General features: G+C 45.7%; 1 protein-coding gene across 1 annotated transcript in view; it reads left to right on the top strand.

Annotated features, from left to right (window-relative positions):
- INTS1 (integrator complex subunit 1) overlaps positions 1–20,356 on the top strand; it is an 80,149-nt gene that overhangs the window by 33,287 nt on the left and 26,506 nt on the right. Inside the window, exons 22-32 of the mRNA XM_079953654.1 lie at positions 1,031–1,210; positions 3,475–3,579; positions 5,869–6,036; positions 7,122–7,233; positions 8,751–8,912; positions 9,573–9,719; positions 11,446–11,544; positions 12,403–12,527; positions 14,415–14,669; positions 17,803–17,962; positions 19,148–19,288. Of these exons, the coding sequence (XP_079809780.1) occupies positions 1,031–1,210; positions 3,475–3,579; positions 5,869–6,036; positions 7,122–7,233; positions 8,751–8,912; positions 9,573–9,719; positions 11,446–11,544; positions 12,403–12,527; positions 14,415–14,669; positions 17,803–17,962; positions 19,148–19,288 (1,654 nt within the window). The remainder of the gene's footprint in view (positions 1–1,030; positions 1,211–3,474; positions 3,580–5,868; positions 6,037–7,121; positions 7,234–8,750; positions 8,913–9,572; positions 9,720–11,445; positions 11,545–12,402; positions 12,528–14,414; positions 14,670–17,802; positions 17,963–19,147; positions 19,289–20,356) is intronic.

Here is a 20,356-nt window from a genome sequence, read left to right as displayed (position 1 = left end):
ATTATTATTATTATTATTATTATTATTATTATTATTATTTTCTAGCTGACATTCCGAGGCTACTGAGCAAATGCAGCCCTCACTAGACTGTTTAGGGTTTGGGGGGATGTTTTACTCCCTTTGTTGGCTTCTTTGAAAGATAGTTTTACCACCGAGCCATATGAGGAGTGGTTGAGGGAATTGGTTATGTTTAGCCTGGGAAAAGAGGAGACTGAGAGGAGACAGGATAGCCGTCTTCAAATACCTCAAGGACTGTCACATGGAAGAGGGAGCAACTTGTTTTCTCCTGCTCTGGAGGGGAGACCCGAACCAATGGCTTGAAGTTACAAGAAAGGAGATTCCGACTAAACATCAGGAAGAACTTCCTGACAGTAAGAGCTGTTCGACAGTGGAGGTGTCTCACTCGGGAGGTTGCAGACTCCTTCCTTGTAGGTTTTTTAAGTAGAGGTTGGACAGCCATCTATCTGTCTGTTAGAATTCCTGCTCCGTGATTGCAGTCATAGGATTGTTGTCTTTCACATGACGGTATATGTTTTGACTCCACAGAGTGGGAAGTGACGGAGACAGGATGTTTGTGTGACTGTGTTCCGTGAAGTGGGACTGTTGTCCTTTGTTTTTTCTCTTTGCTGTCTGATGCTAGAGAAAGAGGGAGCCATGTTGCAGTGCTCCGTGTGTGTCTATATGTAAATAAAGTAGACTAGCCAACATGCCGAGTTGCTGGGGTTCTGTCAGGCAAGCTCGAAGACTCTGCGGATCCCTAAGTATGTCGGTGTCGGTTGGCATCAGTCACTGTGATGTTTGGGCAGAAGAAAGCTTATGAAGCTCCCGAAGGATCGACCAGGAGGGAGAGAACATGCCAGTTGGGTCCTGCTCGAGTGTAGGGCCAAGCTCCTGACATTGTCATGGATGTTTAGTTGAGATTTCTGCATTGCAGGGGGTTGGAGTGAATGACCCTCGGGGTCCCTTCCAGCTCTGCAATTCTTAGTGGTCTCTGTATTGTATTAATCTGCCTCTGTCCTCCTTCCTGCAGGGCCTGTCTTTGGTGCTTTCCGAAGGAGGACTCCGTGACAGAGAGGAGAAGGACCACCCTATGGAGGAAGACTCTGGGGATTCAGAGCTCCTGCAGGGCTACCAGTGGCTCCTCCGTGACTTGCCCAAACTGCCCTTGTTTGACAGCGTTAGGGCCGCCACTGCGGTTGCTTTGCAGCAGGTAAGATCTCCCGCTCGGGGCGACACGGAAGATGGCTTCGTCTCAGGACTCGGTTGCTAATCTGACTTGTTTCTCGGTTTAGTTCAAAATGCTGGCCTTCACCTTGTAAGAAACTGATGGCGAGCTGGTCTTTGACCGTAATAAATTACCTATCTATCTAAGAACTGATGGGTTTGAGAGCAGGGCATCTCGCGACCCGGCCTCTGATGAGCCCCAGTCCACATGCTACATAGCTAGAAAAGCAGTGCTGGGCCCTCTCCCTCCCTCCCCATAAATTCTACTGAAACAAATCTAAATGAAAATGAAAAAAGAAAGAAAGAAAAAGAAAATACAAAGCCCTCTCTCAAAGGTAGATTTTAATCCTTAATTCTTTTTTTAATAATTTTATTTTTATTATTTTAGTTTTATTAGTTTTTCAATTACAATCCCATAATAGCCTCATTATAACAATACCGATTTATAATACAATTATTAATACCAATTGTTCAAATACTGAATTATATAATTTAGATAAGGTGGCATGCTAAATTTGATGGTTTGATTATTTCCTTTATTTCTGCGTTCCAAAATCTTGTTAATTTCAATTACATTCTGGTCATAATGATAATCCCTCATACAACAACTGCAATATTAATCACTTCTATTTGTGTCGACCCATTAAATGATTTATAAAACTACAAGTGAGGGACTCAAAACTAGATCCTTGTTCTTCCTGTGTGTGCTTGTTATTCTGTCCGTGGTGTTTCTTCCTGTCCTTGTAAAATGTTATGTTTTTCTTTCCCCCGGTTGTTGCTATTTTCTCTCATGTCTTGGATGGAGCTATCTTAATCCTTATTTCACCCAGAAGGGGCTGGACACACAGACACCCCCAGCTCACCTGGGAGCTTCCAGTTTATCCTCCTAGTCTCCCAGCCTGGGAGATCTTCCCTCCCCTGCCTCTTACACAGGTTCCTCATTGACCCACAGTAGAGGACACACACACACAAACCAGAAGCAAAAGAAAGAAAAAAGAAACACAGCCCAACAAGACTGTAATGGTTCTAGAGGGTTGCTCGTGCATAAGTCGGTGCCACACCTGGCTGAGTCACCTGGGTGAACCCTTTCTGTCCGGACAGCCACTCATCCGTGGCTGTCTCAATCTCTGGCAGAATCCGTCAGTGGCCGTTTCTTGAACTTCTTCCAGCAAACAAGTTCTTTGACGCCTAGTCTCCGCCTACTCTCCCTGCATGGAAGTCTTCTGCGCAGGGAGGGTGTGGGCAGTGGAGGACCCGTGCTCTCCCCGCCTGTCTCCTGTGAGGAGTCATGGAGCCTCCTCACCGATTCCCCCATCTGCCCCCCTCCTCCACTGGTGCTACGCTGATTTCCTTCCCCCGCAGATGGGCTGCCTCTCTCCCTCCCGGGACGCTCTCCGGCATCCCTCTGGAGCCCTCCCTCCTCCTCTGGCTCCGATGGCAGTTCCCTGACAAAGACAATAACAATACAGTGGTGCCCCGCAAGTCGAATGCCTCGCAAGACGGAAAACTCGCTAGACGAAAGAGTTTTCCGTTTTGGAGGTGCTTCGCAAAACGAATTTCCTATGGGCTTGCTTCGCAAGACGAAAATGTCTTGCGAGTTCCTGCAGGGTTTTTTTCCTCCCCCTCTTTTTCTAAGCCGCTTATCCGCTAAGCCGCTAAACCGCTAATAGCGCTAATCCGCTAATCCGTCAATGGGCTTGCTTCGCAAGACGAAAAAACCACTAGACGAAGAGAATCGCGGAACAGATTCTTTTCGTCTTGCGAGGCACCACTGTAATCCACCAACAGCATACAAATCCATATGGCTAACCTGATCCAAAACACCCACCCCACTCACACACGAAAACAAAGACCACCACAGCCAACCACAAATGAACAGCCACACCCATGGCCAACCCCAACCTCTCTCACCACCAAAGGAACACAAATGAACAGTGCGAGCAACGCTGACACCAAACCCTACATACATTAAGCAAAATAGAAACATTGCCACCCCACCTCCACCCATCTTCCCCCTCCACCCCTTCCCCCCCCCCAAAAAGTCTCAACAAATGAAACTGATTTGTAAAAATGTTACATGGAAAAAATACGAGAGACATTACACATAACTTCTGTAAAGCAATAAAGTCTTCAATAAAAAAAAAAAATGAAAAAAGAAAGGAAAGAGAGAGGATTAAAATAAAAAGGGTTTCCAATTTTGCGTTAGTCAGCGTTGAGGCTGAGAAACACAATTCTTTCTGCAATTTCCAGGCCATCCACATGGAGACGGATCCTCAGACGATCAGTGCTTACTTGGTTTACCTTTCCCAGCATGCTCCAGTGGAGGAACAGGGACAGCACAACGACCTCGCACTGGTGAGAGAGAGAGGCCTTCCGTTTTAAGGGCCGAACACACAGATCTGTGGTGGTTCCCTCTTAAGTTTCTCCTCAGCCATGTGTTCTTCATACCGGGTTCTTTGGGGACATTGCTGGACTGCAGCTCCCATCACCCCTCACCACTGGCCACACTGGGAGGGCTGATGGGAGCTGGAGTTCAAACACATCTGAAGGGCCACAGGTACCGAACGCCTTGCAGCGCTAACGTTTTGGCTCCCGAATGCTGCAAATCCAGATGTGAATGTTCCGGTTTGGAACGTTCTTCGGAACCCAAACATCCGCCGCTGCTTCCGATTGAGTGCAGGAAGCTCCTGCAGCCAATCGGAAGCCGCACCTTGGTTTCCAAACGGACTTCTGGGACGGATTAAGTTTGAGAACCAAGGTTCCACCGCAATGGGCTTCCAAAAACCAGCTGCTGGAAGCTGCAGAAGGGGGAGAGAGCTTCTGTTTCCTTCAGGTTTCCTGCGGTTGTCTGGTTGGCCACTGTAAGAACAGGACATTGGACTAGGTGTGTTCTGTTAATGCCTGCTTCTTATTAACTGATAAACTGTGGACCTCTTTGGATAATTGGGTTATTTGAGAGGCAGTACCTCTAATTTGGAGGGACTCAGGTGGCGCTGTGGGTTAAACCACAGAGCCTAGGGCTTGCCGATCAGAAGGTCGGCAGTTCGAATCCCTGCAATGGGGTGAGCGCCCGCTGCTCAGTCCCTGCTCCTGCCAACCTAGCATTTCGAAAGCACGCTAAAGTGCAAGTAGATAAATAGGTACCGCTCCAGCGGGAAGGTAAGCAGCGTTTCCGTGCGCTGCTCTGGTTCGCCAAAAGCAGCTTAGTCATGCTGGCCACATGACACAGAAGCTGTACGCCGGCTCCCTCGGCCAATAAAGCCAGATGAGCACCGCAACCCCAGAGTCGGTCACGACTGGACCTAATGATCAGGGGTCCCTTGACCTTTACCTTTTACCTCTAGTTTGTTGAAAGATATGCTCAACCTTTCTTGCAATTAGAGTTAATTGGGTGCTCTCCCTGCTTGCTATTCCTTCCTCTCTTGGGGAACAGGATCAACTTGTCCCATTGCTGGATCCAGTTCCACGCTCTCACCTTGAATACTCCCCCCACACTCACAATAATCATCAAGGGGAGAAAACCGTTTTTTGTTGGAACCATAAAAGCAGATTTGTTTTTAAAAGTCCTCCATTTTAGATTGTTTGGGAACCGGTGAGAGAGCTACATCCTCTGGGTCCTTGTAGCGTTTAGTAGCAGGTATATCGTCCCTGTGGGGAGTAAACAAGGAGAGGTTTCCCCAACCGAAGAAGAGAGAAAAAATAGAAAGTGCTCAGTTTGTTCAATTTAAGAGCTTCTCTGTGTGGTGATTGCCAGGAGTTCCAGGAACAAAGTATAGAAGGGAGGTGGCGGTTAATAGCTAGGAGGTGGCGGCCTGCCCAGGATGCTTCACAGAACTTGCCCCAGATGTTTCTCATAGCATAGACAAGAAGGTGCTGATAGAATCTCAGTAGGTTGGTAAGTTTAAAAGTAGAGAAGTAAAAATAGGAAAAATTACTTCCCTGGGTAGCAATCAACGCTAATTGCAGTCCTGTTATCTGCGGAGCTCTGAAGCCTGCTTGCTAAGCTGTCGCCATCTTAGAACTCCCCCTGTTGGACTAGGTGTGCCTTTGGCCTGATCTCACAGCCTCTCATTAATAATAATAATAATAATAATAATAATAATAATAATAATAATTTATTTATATCCCACCCTCCCCAGCCAAAGCCGGGCTCAGAGCGGCTAACAACAGTAAAATAATACAACATTCTAAAATCATTTCATTATAAAATCAGTTCAAATCAGATTAATGGCAACCATTGGGCTAGAGTTCTGTGAGGATTGCCAAAGGAGGGGGTCAGGCTGTGCCCTGGGCAAAGGCCTGGTGGAACAGCTCTGTCTTGCAGGCCCTGCGGAAAGATGTCAAGTCCCGCAGGGCCCTAGACTCTTGTGACAGAGCGTTCCACCAGATCAGGGCCACGGCCGAGAAAGCCCTGGCTCTGGTTGAGGCCAGCCTAACCTCCCTGTGGCCCGGGATCTCCAAGATGTTTTTGTTTGAAGACCGTAAGGTCCTCCATGGGACATACCAGGAGAGGCAGTCCTGTAGGTCCGAGGGTCCTAGGCTGTATAGGGCTTTAAAGGTTAAAACCAACACCTTGAACCTGATCCTGTACTCCACCGGGAGCCAGTGCAGCTCTCATGCCTTGTTTGCCGTTGACTTTCTCAGGACGTGGCCAGGCTGATTGTGGAACGGTCCACCATCATGACCCACCTCTTCTCGAAGCTCTCCTACAGCTCAGAGTCCGACGCCGTGCTGGTGGCCCTGCTCTCCGTCTTCTCCCGCTACATCAAGCGCATGCGCCAGAGCAAAGAGGGCGAGGAGGTCTACAGCTGGGTGAGTGGCCCTCTCCTTCCCCGCCGAGTCCCTGGAGGAGTGCCTGCCCTGTTACTCAGTGACCCCGTGCGTTATGGTCATGGGGGGAGGTCCTGCTCATCGTTCTGCCCGGGATAGAGGCTGGGAGAAGGACAGCGACACGAGTCAGGGCTTTCTTGGTGGCAGCCCCGTGTCTTTGGCATTCCCTCCCAAATGATTTGGTCTGTGTCTACAATTCACGTTCGGTGAATGAGGCTTCCATCCATTGCAGCGTTGCGAAACAGTTCGTTTGAAAACCAACAGGACACACAGCTAATCTATTTTGTTGTTGTTTTGGAGTAGGGTTCCCTGCGATTAGGAAGTAACTACGAGTTATGATCCCTTTATTGAATTGTGTCATTGTTTTGAGAAATGTATTGTTGTTTATTTATATGCAATTGGGTTTGATATTATAATGATTGCAATGTCTGTGTGTGTGTTTTTTAATGCTGCTGCGATTATTGTGAGCTCAGCATTTGTTGTTGGAAAAGCAAGATACAAATATGTCAAATGAAAAAAGAACTGAATACTTTTTTATTTGTGCATGATCCATTTCCATGGTGTTTTATCACAACCGTGTTGGATTCACTGTTTTTGTTTTTTATATTTTAAATGTATTTTAATGATCATTGAATTTTCATTATCATTGCCTTAAACCTCTCTGAACTCCATTTTGGAGAAAGGGCTTGATATAAATCTATCAAATAAATAAATAAATAAATTCACCCTCTATATTTATTTTGGTTTTACTCTCCCTTTTGGACAAGCCCTTGCAAGGCAGTTTATGATTTTTAAAAAAGCAGTGAAGCAATGAAATAAATCACATGTATTAGAAACAGCATCAGTTTTCTTTTCTTTTTTTTTTAATGTAAGAGCCAGCAATAAAAGCTTTTTGGAGGTGTGGTTTGTTTGTTTTTTTATAAAAAGGATTGATTTAGAAACGTTCTCCCCAAGGAAGGGGTCAGGCAAGATTCTTAGGGGTGAGCATTCTGCAAGTGAGCAGCCGCCATTTTTCTCCCAACAACGGTTGCATTTCATTACCCAATCTTCTCTCTTCCTCTCTCTAGTCGGAGTCCCAAGATCAGGTATTCCTCCGCTGGAGCACCGGAGAAACAGCAACAATGCACATCCTGGTCGTCCATGCCATGGTGATTCTGCTGACTCTCGGACCACCTCAAGGTGAATGATGGAGGTCATGTATTTTCCAGTGGATGCTGGATCTGCCTCTCCGCCTAGCCTCCTTTGCCCCGGGCAGGAATTAATGGATCTATGCTTGATTGAGCCAAACGGAATAGGGAATCTCTCCTTGAATCCCTGCAAAGCATCTCTGAGAGGCTCTGTCTTTTCTCCTGTGAAAGAAGAGAATCCGTGGAATGAAGCGCCAATTGCAGATTTCAATTCAGTGCTCCTGGTTTTTCTCCCCCTACATAAATCAATAAAAGGTCCCTAGATCTTATAGGTGCAGAGGCAGGCGAGACCAATGCCCGAGGAAATCTCTGATGCCTTAAGCAGTGGCTACATAGCAGTTTCCAGTGGATCTTCTCTGGCGATCTCTCGTAGCTGAGCAAGATTGTCCTTCATGAAGATGGTCTTAACAGGGAGTCCTTAAGGCCAATTCTGGATCCACACGTCCTTCCACAATGGAGACATAGGTTTCCGGGCAGAAGTTGATCACGGTGTGGATTTGCCAAGCGTGCCTTCCTCTTAGCAGAGTAAAACACAGCAGAAAAAACTGTTGCTTCAGATCCATGCAAACACACTAGGCATTTGTGTGCTTATTTATTAGCCTTTATTACAGCAGAATATTTACAGCTCAACATTTTCTCCCTTGCGTCCTGAGTTCGAGCATCTTCAAAGCCCATGACACCTTTGGTAAAAGCTGTTCTCCAACTGGAGCGCTCGCAGGCCAGTGCTTCCCAGTTGTTGGTGTTTAGACTACATTTTTTTAAATTTGCCATGAGACAGTCTTTAACCCTCTTTTGTTGACCACCAGCATTACGCTTTCCATTTTAAAGTTCGGAATAGAGTAGTTGCTTTGGAAGATGATAATCAGGCATGCGCACAACATGACTAGTCCAACGAAGCTGATGTTGAAGAATCATCGCTTCATGATTTTTGCTTCTTCCAGTACACAGGCATTAGTTCGCCTGTCTTCCCCAGTGATGTGTAAACTTTTTCGGAGACACCGTTGATGGAATCTTTCGAGGAGTTGGAGATGGCGTTTATAAGTGGTCCGTGTTTCACAAGCATGGACCTGAGCGCCCCATGTGGCTTCTCGCCTGTTCAATACGACCAGCAGAAGCTGAGTCAATTCTGCCCACTGGCCTGATTTGCATAATGGATATAGAGGGCAAGATATATTTTTTTGTGGGGAGGAGACGCTTGGGTGAACTTGAGCAGGATTTTGATGCACACATATCTCTGGTGTTAATAGGGAGTGGGCTTTGGTGGGGCGGCTTCTGTGACCCTCTTTATGCTGTTTCTTAAGTTGCGGTAAAAGATCATTTGCCAGTTTGCTGCCTCCCCCAAAAAACGTCTTTTGTGCTGTTACCACCCCACAAGCCCCAATCAGCACGGGTGGGGGGGGGAATTGTGGTGCAGAACATCAGAAGGGCACCAGGTTGACGAAGGCTGGTTTGGGGTGTAGCAAATATGTGCGAGGCAAGCAAGATGACTCTCCGAACATTTATTTAAAGCCGGGGGCGGGGACTTTTGCACCCTACTGGACATCTGGTTCCCCGAGAAGAAGCCCCTCCCCACCGCTTTCCTGGTGGACACATCTGAAGAAGCACTTCTCCTCCCAGACTGGCTGAAGCTGCGCATGATCCGTTCAGAGGTGCCTCGGCTGGTGGATGCAGGTAGGTAGGCCAGCCAGCCTGGGGATGTGGGAAGAGACGTCATTGGTGGCCTATCTGTTAAACTAACCTCCATACATGAAGTCACAGGCAGGGCTTGAAATACAGTGGTACCTCAGTTTTCAAATGCAATCCGTTCTGGAAGTCTGAATGAGTTCCAAAGCGATCCAAAACTGAAAGCGGAAGCCTCAAAACGGAAGCCTCAATATGGAAAACTCAAAATGGAGGCATTTACTTCCGGGTTTGCGGCGTTCAAGTTCCGAAACGTTCGACTACGGAGGCGTTCGAAAACCGAGGCACCACTGTATAAGCAATGAATTATTGAAAGACTTAACGATATCGGGGCTTAATAAAAGTGTATGTGTTCTAAAACAGCTATTAAAATGGAGTAACCAAAAAACATCAGGAAAAGAAGGGTGGGAAGTCAAGAAGGAATTATGTGTTTAAAAAAGCTATTTGATGACAATAGTTTTGTAATATTTGTGGTCACGTATTTTAGAGAGAGAGAGAGAGAGAGAGAGAGAGAGAGAGAGAGAGAGACGCCTGTTGAGTTATCTGTGACACAATTGGCCATGCACACAAGGCTCTGTGTAATGTGATTTTTGTGGGTTCGCAAGGAACTTGGAGCGAGCCGGTTCTGACTTGGGGGGTGTTTTGTCCCAGCTCTGCAAGACCTGGAGCCTCAGCAGCTGCTGCTGTTTGTCCAGTCCTTTGGCATCCCCGTCTCCAGCATGAGCAAGCTTCTGCAGTACCTGGACCAGGCTGTCTCCCACGACCCTCAGACTCTGGAGCAGAATATCATGGACAAAAGTAAGGGAACTCAGGGCTGCGGCCGTGGGCAGGGGGAGGATCCCCTCAAGCTCCATCTTTTTACTTTTTATATTGGGGGGTGGAATCAGTGATAAAAAATCTAAGTGATACAGGAAAAAGGAGGAAAAGTGAGGGGAAGAAAAAACGAATACAGTGGTGCCCCGCAAGACGAATGCCTCGCAAGACGGAAAACCCGCTAGACGAAAGGGTTTTCCGTTTTGGAGGCGCTTCGCAAAACGAATTTCCCTATGGGCTTGCTTCGCAAGACGAAAATGTCTTGCGAGTTCCTGCGGGTTTTCCCCCTTTTCCCCCCCTTTTCCTAAGGCGCTATGCCGCTTATCAGCTGATCTGCTGATAAGCCGCTTAACAGCTGATTGCTAAAAGCCGCTAAACCGCTAATAGCACTAATCCGCTAAACTGTCAATGGGCTTGCTTCGCAAGACGAAAAAACCGCTATACGAAGAGCCTGATGGAACGGATTAATTTCGTCTTGCGAGGCACCACTGTATGTGTATAAGAAAGAAAAAGACTCCTATATTGAATTTTTGTACAGTGGACGCTCGGGTTGCGAATGTGATCCATGCAGGAAGCACGTTCGCAACTTGCAGCACCGCATGTGCACACGCGCAGGTCGCGATTTGCAGCGATTTGCGCAAGCGCCAAAACCCAGAAGTATCCAGTTCCGGTACTTCCGGGTTTGGCGCAGTGCGCAACTCAAAATCGCACAACCCAAAGCATCTGTAACCCAAGGTATGACTGTATATTGATTTTATTATTGTTCTTATTATTCAGCATCAACCTTCTGGGCATGGGTCATATTATACGGGCAGGTTTGTTTGTGCGTATCAGAATCTTCCCAACCTTCTGCCTTTCAGATGTTTTCGGCTTCAACTACCATCATCCCCTCGTTTGTTAGCAAGAGCTGATGGGAGTTGGAGTCTCAGTGGCATCTAAAAAGCATCACATCCACCAGCTCTTTCTTGCAGCATTAAGCAGGGAAGGACATTTCCCCTGTGTTTTAGCTTTCCATGGGACACTTTCTGTTCCATTCAGACCACACCCACACCATACATTTACAGTGGTGCCCCGCAAGACGAACGCCTCGCAAGACGGAAAACCCGCTAGACGAAAGGGTTTTCCGTTTTGGAGGCGCTTCGCAAAACGAATTTCCCTATGGGCTTGCTTCGCAAGACGAAAATGTCTTGCGAGTTCCTGCAGGTTTTTTCCCCTCCCCTCCCCCTTTTCCTAAGCTGTTAAGCCGCTTATCAGCTGATAAACCGCTTAACAGCTGATCGCTAAAAGCCGCTAAACCGCTAATAGCGCTAATCCGCTAAGCTGTCAATGGGCTTGCTTCGCAAGACGAAAAGAAACGCTATACGAAGAGCCTCACGGAACGGATTAATTTCGTCTTGCGAGGCACCACTGTAAAGTGCTATGATCGCACTTTGAACTGTCATGGTTTCCCCCAAGGAATTCTGGGAGCTATAGTTTGTTAAGGGTGCTGAACGCGGCCAGCCAGAAGTATATGGGAAAGCTCACAAGCAGAGCCTGAGCTCAGCAGACATCTCCCCACTTGTGATTCCCAACAGCTGATCCTGTCCGCACAAGAAATTCCCTAACTCCAGCCTTATACAATTAACTCCAGTGCCCCCTAGTGATTGAACTGTATGACAACACTATCCACTGTCCCTGTTTTTTTTCTTTTTGGCGATTTGTTCTCTTTCAGATTACATGGCTCACCTGGTGGAGGTCCAGCATGAAAGAGGGGCTACTGGCGGACAGACATTCCACTCGCTGCTCACTGCTTCTATCCCATCTCGCCAAGGTATTCATTCATTCATTCGTTCATTCATTCATTCATTCGTTCTGCATGCTCTTACATGCCACTTTCTGTCACAAAGTAACCTCAAAGCTGTTTGCATAAGGTGCTCAAAAGAGAATAAACAGAAATCCCAAAATGCAACTTTAAAGCCACAGCGATAAAGCTGTTACACTCCAGAAGCAATACAAAAAAAGAGACTAAATGTGGTTTGGCAGCGGCAGCAGGGGACGACAAAAATGTCTTCACTGTGTGGCGAAGTTCCAGCGATTTATTTCCTCTCTCCCCACATTTTTAAAAATTGAATTTTAGTAGCAACAGGTGGCTTACAGAAATGAAACAAAAAATTGTTTTAAAACAGCTGGTTTTTGCAGTTGCCAATAAAGAAATATAGGACTTAAATGAATCGGTAACAAAACACTGCAAGAGGGTGTGGTCTATGATTACAGAAGACAACTACAACCGGGAAGGGCGGGGTATAAATAAAAATTTATTATTATTGTTATTATTGCAAACTGATCTCACAACCACTGTGCTTTCTGTGCTGCCATCTTATCTGCCCTCCTTGACCTTGGGCTGATCAGATGTAGGCTTTCCAGCAACACTGAGTCTGTTAACTCTCTCTCTCTCCCAGTTCTGCTTCGCCTAACTGTTCACCCCCTGGTTCTTCCCAACTGTTTTCTGAACTGTGTCCCTCTGCAAACCATTGTTCCAAATCTATACTGTCCCACTGCTCCTGGGAAGATTCAGGATCCTGATCAGGGGGAGGCTCCCACCATTCCTCCTCAGTGCCTCCCTCGTCTGCACGTGACAGGTTCTTGAAAAAGCCCCACTCTCAAGATTTCCCCATTATTTTCTCTTCAGACAGCGATGATTCTCCACGACCCAAAAGCAGCCTTGAGACTCCACAAGGGCAGGGCAGGATCCGCGCTTTGGCCCAGATCCGAGTTCTTGGTCCAGACGATGACTTGGCAGGCATCCTCCTTCAGGTAGGGACCCTGATCCTTACCCCCCCAACCCCCTGTCAGGAGCTTGTCCTACACTCGAGTAGGACCCTGGCAGAGACACATGCCCGACTGGCATGTTCTCTCCCTCCTGGTCTTTCGTTTGGGAGCTTCAAAAGCTTTCTTCTGCCTGAACATCACAGCAACCGATGCCAACAGACATTGGCACACTTAGGGATCCGCAGAGTCTTTGCAGCTTGTGTAACAGACCTCAGCAACTCAGCATTTTGGCTAATCTACTTTATTTACATATAAACACACACGGAGCACTGCAACATCAGACAGCAAAGAGAAAAAACAAAGGACAATAGTCCCACTTCACGGAACACAGGAACACAAATATCCTGTCTCCGTCACTTCCCACTCTGTGGAGTCAAAACATATACTGTCATGTGATAGACATATACTGTCATGTGATAGACAACAATCCCGTGATTGCAATTATGGAGCAGGAATTATAACATCCACAACCCGACTTTGTTTCTTAGGCTGCTTTGCATGTTCTTCTACACTGTCTATCTCTCTCTGGCAAAACTGCAGGCAGTCTCCACCACAGAATTATTGTTTTGCTTATTTAATGCAGTTATTAGTCTCCTTACTTTCACAAAAAGTAACCCGCAATGACTTACAAAACAGTACAAAATGTTAAAACCTTACAATGCATGTGTTCATATAAGAGACAGGTCTAAGGTTTCCCATACTCTGAAAGAGACCACAAATATCTAAACCCACTTTCTGAGCAAACATATTCCTGTCAACATGCCGGCTCTCTCTCACACACATCCATCCCATGATTCCCCTTCACTCCATTTTTGTTCCTTCGTTGAAACCTTTAATAGCTGTTCTTCAGCCTTGCCTCTCAGACCGACAGATGCCATAAGGCGGTGAAAGACAACAGGTGATAGATTCCCTAAGACCACAGTAACAAATGGCAACTTCTGAAAATATGGCATTAAAAAAAGGGGGGGGGGACCAGAACTTTGTAAAGGCCCAGGCAGATTTTTTTAAAAAAATTGGAACATTTTTATCTGGCACAAAATGGAGAACAAAGATGGTGCCAGCCAGGCTTCCATGGAAGAGGAGTTCTACAGAAGCAAGGCCACCACTGAGAAGGCCCTGTGTCTTGTCATTGTCTGGTTAATTGCAAATGGGTATGGAGGGCAGAGGGATGTGGGTGGCGCTGTAGGTTAAACCTAGGACTTGCCAATCAGAAGGTCAGCAGTTCGAATCCCCGCGATGGGGTGAGCTCCCATTGCTGTGTCCAAGCTCCTGCCCATCTAGTGGTTCGAAAGCACATCAAAGTGCAAGTAGATAAATAGGTACCGCTCTGGTGGGAAGGTAAACGGCGTTTCTGTGTGCTGCTCTGGTTTGCCAGAAGCGGTTTAGTCATGCTGGCCACATGACCCAGAAGCTGTACACCGGCTCCTTCGGCCAGTAAAGCGAGATGAGCGCCGCAACCCCAGAGTCGGTCATGACTGGACCTAACAGTCAGGGGTCCCTTTACCTTTACCTTTACCTTTATGGAGGGCAGACTTTGGGGCAGCAAATGCCATGGGCAGATGTGGCTTTGGGTTTGAAAAAACCTTTTGCCCCCCCCCCCATTTCCTTCTCACTACCAGCCCCTTCCCAGTGGGTTCCTTGCCCCGAAACTCCATGCTTCCTTTTCTCCCCCTCTTTGACCTTTCCCACTGCACCGAGATCTGCAGAAACCCAGGCATTGTGACTGGGAGAAAAGGAAGCAAACATCTGCTCCTTTGATGCTCTGTGTTGCTTTTTAAAATGTAGAAACCTGGAAACCTGTGTTTTTCCTAGTCTGGAAGCAAATGCAGCTCCCTCGCTTTTCTGACACCTCCTTTTTCGCACCTCGGGCAGCTCTTTCCGTTGACTCCAGATCCCCGCTGGCAGAACTCGAACCCGCGCCCCCTTTCCTTGGCTCTGCAGCAGGCGCTGGGGCAGGAGCTGGCTCGGCTCCGCCAGGGGAACGACGCCACGCCGGGGACCGCGGTGAAACTCCTGCAGGCGGTGGCAGCCCTGCTGAACTCTCCCCATGGCGGGGCACTGGTCATGGCAATGCACCGGAACCACGTTGCATCTTGTCCACTCATGCGCCTGCTGTTCCAGTGTCAGGTGAGGACGTCTGTGGGTGGAGGGGCCCAGGTTGTCATACGAGGCTGCCAGGGTAGCTCAGTTACAAAACAGCAACAAACAAACCTATGGTCACGTAAAGCATCCTCAATAAACACACGAGACATAACCGGCTGTGTTCTTAGGTAAATAAGGTATGCTATTCATAGTATCAAATTTCAACAGAAGTAACACATAAAGTTCAACAAACAAACAAAGCAGAAGACCCAGTGGATCAGATCATTTTTTAGTCAGTTCATGCATAAGGTCCATCTGTGTAATGGCGTCTATTCCACCTGTCTGTTCATAAAGTTCAAACAATCCACATGAAAGGTTGTTACACTTCCACAAAATACATATGGTATGTACAGTTAGTTATTGTTATTTTTGCTGTAAAATATGTGAGATCATAATATTGTATTTATTTGCATTACTTAGTGCTTTAACTACTGATCATAGAATCATAGAATCATAGAGTTGGAAGAGACCACAAGGGCCATCGAGTCCAACCCCCTGCCAAGCAGGAAACACCATCAGAGCACTCCTGACATATGGTTGTCAAGCCTCTGCTTAAAGACCTCCAAAGAAGGAGACTCCACCACACTCCTTGGCAGCAAATTCCACTGTCGAACAGCTCTTACTGTCAGGAAGTTCTTCCTAATGTTTAGGTGGAATCTTCTTTCTTGTAGTTTGGAACCATTGCTCCGTGTCCGCTTCTCTGGAGCAGCAGAAAACAACCTTTCTCCCTCCTCTATGTGACATCCTTTTATATATTTGAACATGGCTATCATATCACCCCTTAACCTCCTCTTCTCCAGGCTAAACATGCCCAGCTCCCTTAGCCGTTCCTCATAAGGCAACGTTTCCAGGCCTTTGACCATTTTGGTTGCCCTCCTCTGGACACGTTCCAGTTTGTCAGTGTCCTTCTTGAACTGTGGTGCCCAGAACTGGACACAGTACTCCAGGTGAGGTCTGACCAGAGCAGAATACAGTGGCACTATTACTTCCCTTGATCTAGATGCTATACTCCTATTGATGCAGCCCAGAATTGCATTGGCTTTTTTAGCTGCCGCGTCACACTGTTGGCTCATGTCAAGTTTGTGGTCAACCAAGACTCCTAGATCCTTTTCACATGTACTGCTCTCAAGCCAGGTGTCACCCATCTTGTATTTGTGCCTCTCATTTTTTTTGCCCAAGTGCAATACTTTACATTTCTGCCTGTTAAAATTCATCTTGTTTGTTTTGGCCCAGTTCTCTAATCTGTCAAGGTCGTTTTGAAGTGTGATCCTGTCCTCTGGGATGTTAGCCCAGGACGGCGAAACAAGGCCAATATTCCAGAAATCCTTGTCTAGACACTGTGAAAGGATTTTGTGGAAGTGTAACAACCTTTCATGTGGATTGTTTGGACTTTATGAACAGACAGGTGGAATAGACGCCATTACACAGATGGACCTTATGCATGAACTGACTAGAAAATGATCTGATCCACTGGGTCTTCTGCTTTGTTCGTTTGTTGAACTTTATGTGTTACTTCTGTTGAAATTTGATACAATGAATAGCATACCTTATTTATCTAAGAACACAGCCGGTTACGTCTCATGTGTTTATTGAGGGTAGCTCTAAATCTCAGGGTTGTGTATTCGAGTCCCACGTTGGGCAAAAGATTCCTGCCTTGCAAGGGGGTTGGGCCAGACGACCCTCATGGTCTGAATTCTGCAATTAAGGCTGGGCAATAATATCTGGCTTTCAGCATCGCAATATATCGCCAGCTAAATATCGCAATATACTGAAATATCATGATGTCGGAAATAAGGATGGAGCTATATAGCGGCATTGGCTGGCTTCACGGTTTTTCCTGTATCGTGATTTTTACATAGTACACACACAGAGACACACACATTAGGGCTGGGCAATGTCTCAATTCACTGTCAAAAATCGGTTTCATCATGGTAACTGTTTCATAATATTTAACACAGCGATATATCACGAGTCACAATGTGCATTTGTGTGCTGTTAAAAATCGTGAAGCCAGTCGTTGCTTCTTTCATTATTCCTTCTGTCCCCATTGCTCTACTATAAAAGCCAGTATGTTTCTGAGCACAATTCAAAGTGTTGCTGCTGACCTTTAAAGCCCTAAACGGACTCAGCCCAGTATACCTGAAGGAGCGTCTCCACCCCCATTGTTCTGCCCGGACACTGAGGTCCAGCGCCGTGGGCCTTCTGGGGGTTCCCTCACTGTGAGAAGTGAGGTTACAGGGAACCAAGCAGACGGCCTTCTCGGTTGTGGTGCCTGCCCTGTGGAACACCCTCCCATCCAATGCCAAGGAAATAAACAACTACCAGACTTTTAGAAGACATCTGAAGGCAGCCCTGTTTAGGGAAGCTTTTAATGTTTAACAGACTACTGTATTTTAATACTTTGTTGGAAGCCGTCCAGAATGGCTGGGGAAACCCAGCCAGATGGGCGGGGTATAAATAATAATTTTTATTATTATTATTATTATTATTATTATTATTATTATTATTATTAAAATAACAGTTGTAATAATATGTTAAAGGTAAGTAAAAAACCCTCTCCATTTTAGACCCCTACGTTGAAGCCATTTTCAGGACATGATCCCGTTCACCTCTACATAGTTCCATCCTTATTTCAGACATCATGATATATTCGCATATCGCAATGTTCAGCCAGTGGTATATCACAATGTTGAAAGCCAGACATCGCTCAGCCCTAACATACATCATGATTCGTGATACATTGCCTGGTCAAAAATTATGAAACCGATATCACATTATGGACTTCAGACCGGTTTTGGATGATATATCAATATATTGCCCAGCCCTAGCTATGATTTTATTAATCTATGATCTGTGTGGGTAGCTGGAGTCTGGCACATACAAACAACCAGGTGGTTGTTATTGCATATTAATTAATCTATTAATTTCCCGCATGCCACCCTACCAAGCATTTGTGGTGCCAAAGGCGAAGGCCCTAGTTAGACTTCTAGTAGCCCTGGCTTCAAGACCACCCTGGCGACTTAGCAGGAGGAAATGTAAGCTCCTCTGGTCTGCCGTTCTCTTGCCTTGTCCCTTTGCTTTGTTTTCTGCCTGTAATCCCACCTGTTCCCTTCTCCAGCGTTCCGTTCCCCAGGACACGACCTTCTCCTCGCTGTTTTTCAAAGTCCTCATGCAGATGTTGCAGTGGCTGGAGAATCCAGCTGTGGAGGAAGGGCCTCTGCGGACCCAGCTCAAATCCTTCGCTGTCCAGTATTCCTCCAGACACCGGATCAATGACGGTAAGAGGAGCGGTTTGGGACACCTGGGGGGGACTCGGCACTGCAGGCTGCTTGGGGCAGAGACCTTCTTTGGGGCTTATGCCACCCTGTAAAGCTGACAGGGTCTCACTCAGGGTGGACTTGATTTGAGGCATAAAGGCATCTATACAAGCAGACTACGAGCTTCATCCTGTCAAGGAAAATACATTATCATACTCCACAGCCGGGTGGATTTGATTAAATCGAATCGATTTAAATCACGATTTAAATCGCTAGCCAGTAAGACTTGATTTAAATCTCTAGTCAGTAAGACTTGATTTAAATCTTTTTTTTTTTACAGAAAGACTCATTCTTGCTGGTATAATCTTAATATTTACAACCAGATGAAGGTTTCCTGTTTGGCATAATAAAATTTCAGAGTAGTTTTTACAGTTATATCAAAACTTACTGATTTGGTTATACTATTAGAAATACATTGACAGATAATTATGAAATCATGGTGAGGTTTAATAGGTTTACTGTTTATATTTGGACAACTTTTCCACGTTACTTTATTGGAAGGAGAAAAATAATCATTTCCTCAATAACAATTTAAACAATTTATTTAACTAAAACAATAACATTATAGCATATGTATCCATGTTTGTTAACTGATGTGGTTAAACAATTTTTTGAAACAAAATCCTTAGACTGAGTTTTAGCCCATGTGAAAAACTTGAAACAAATCCTTATAGCCTCTGGACTATAATGTAACTTAAATAGCAAACTATCTTTAGAGATATTTTTCCTCCAAAAGTATTTTATTTTTAAAATCCAATTTATATTTTTTAAAAATCTGATTTAAATATATAAAATATCTGATTTTTTAAAAAATAAAATCTGATTTTTTTGATTTATTTATTTTTAAAAATCATTGATTTTTATCCACCTTGGTCTCCCTGCTGCTAGCAATCGTGCTGCAGCATCCTGCGCTAACCACAGCTTCCATTTCATGGGCATGGGAGGCCCCACACATAACTCAGAACTGGTTCCTCCAACTTGCGTCAGCTCTCCAAGTTTATCAGGCAGAGGCCTTTCCCATCAGCCGTGACCTTGTAACAGAAGGTGGTAGGAATCGAACTCGGGCCTGTCTGTAGTCAAAGGACCTGCGCAACCATTGGGCCTGGCTCCTGAGCGATCCTTTATTTCCTCTCTTCTCCCTGGCAGTCCGCGGTGGATTCCTGCACCTCGCCGAGGCTCTGTCTTTCCGCCGGGATGCCGACGTCATCGGCCCGACGGTCTGCGCCATCATCACCACCTTGAAGTCTGGGGAGAAGTATAACGTGGAGCCTGAGCTGGTCAGCAAAGGTAAGAACCATCTCCTCAACCCTTCCTCCGATCATGGATGAAGCAGTGACTCCATGGGCTGCTGGGAAATGGGAGTTCGGGGCCAGATGAGGGCTTACTCTTTCCTCCAGCAATTACCATATTTTTTGCTCTGTAAGACTCACTTTTCCCCTCCTAAAAAGTAAGGGGAAATGTGTGTGCGTCTTATGGAGCGAATGCAGGCAGCTATCACAGACGCCAGAACAGCAAGAAGGATCGCTGCTTTTGCCGCGCAGTGATCCCTCTTGCTGTTCTGGCTTCTGGGATTCAGAATATTTTTTTTCTTGTTTTCCTTCTCCAAAAACTAGGTGCGTCTTATGGTCTGGTGCGTCTTATAGAGCGAAAAACACGGTATGCGTCGTTTGGTGCAATTATGTCCTGCCTCTCTTCTCGGTTGGGATTCAAGGCAGCTTCCAACATTTAGAAACGGCAGTACAAAATGCACTATTATAATACGATTAGTATCTTACACACAGGTTCATATCTGAGGGTTTGGCCTATAGGCAAAACTGTGCATACTTTTTAAAAAAATAGTAATTCAAAGATCTTTATTGAAACTTAACATATATACATAATAACCAAAATTCCCAATGATTCCCTCACATAAAATATAATATTTAAATTACAACAGCTGCATAATTATACACTTAATTATAAAACCCACCACCCTACTTCCCTCCACAGCAATTCGACTTCCTTATATTTCTTTCTACCTTTTCCTTCTTTCTTTATTGGTTTTGTTATTGCGTACATTTTTTATTCTAGGCCTATTAACATGTAATTTTTAGAACAGTATTTTGGCATATAATCTTTGAAATACTTCCACTCCATTCTTAACTTTTGATTTGATTGATATCTTATAATTGAGGTTAATTTTGCCAATTCTATATACTCACTTAATTTACAAATCCACTCTTCCTTTGTTGGTGTGTCCTGAGATTTCCATTCAGTAGCAATCACTACCCTGGCAGCTGTTGTTGCATATAAAAAGATTGTTTTTTTCATATGTGGTATGTCTTTGCCCACCAACCCTAACAGATAAGCTTCGGG

Source organism: Podarcis cretensis (genome assembly GCF_951804945.1).
Source record: "Podarcis cretensis genome assembly, chromosome: 14".
NCBI lineage: Eukaryota > Metazoa > Chordata > Lepidosauria > Squamata > Lacertidae > Podarcis > Podarcis cretensis.
The sequence above is the reverse complement of the archived record's forward strand: the minus strand, read 5'-3'. Positions and strand labels throughout refer to the sequence as shown.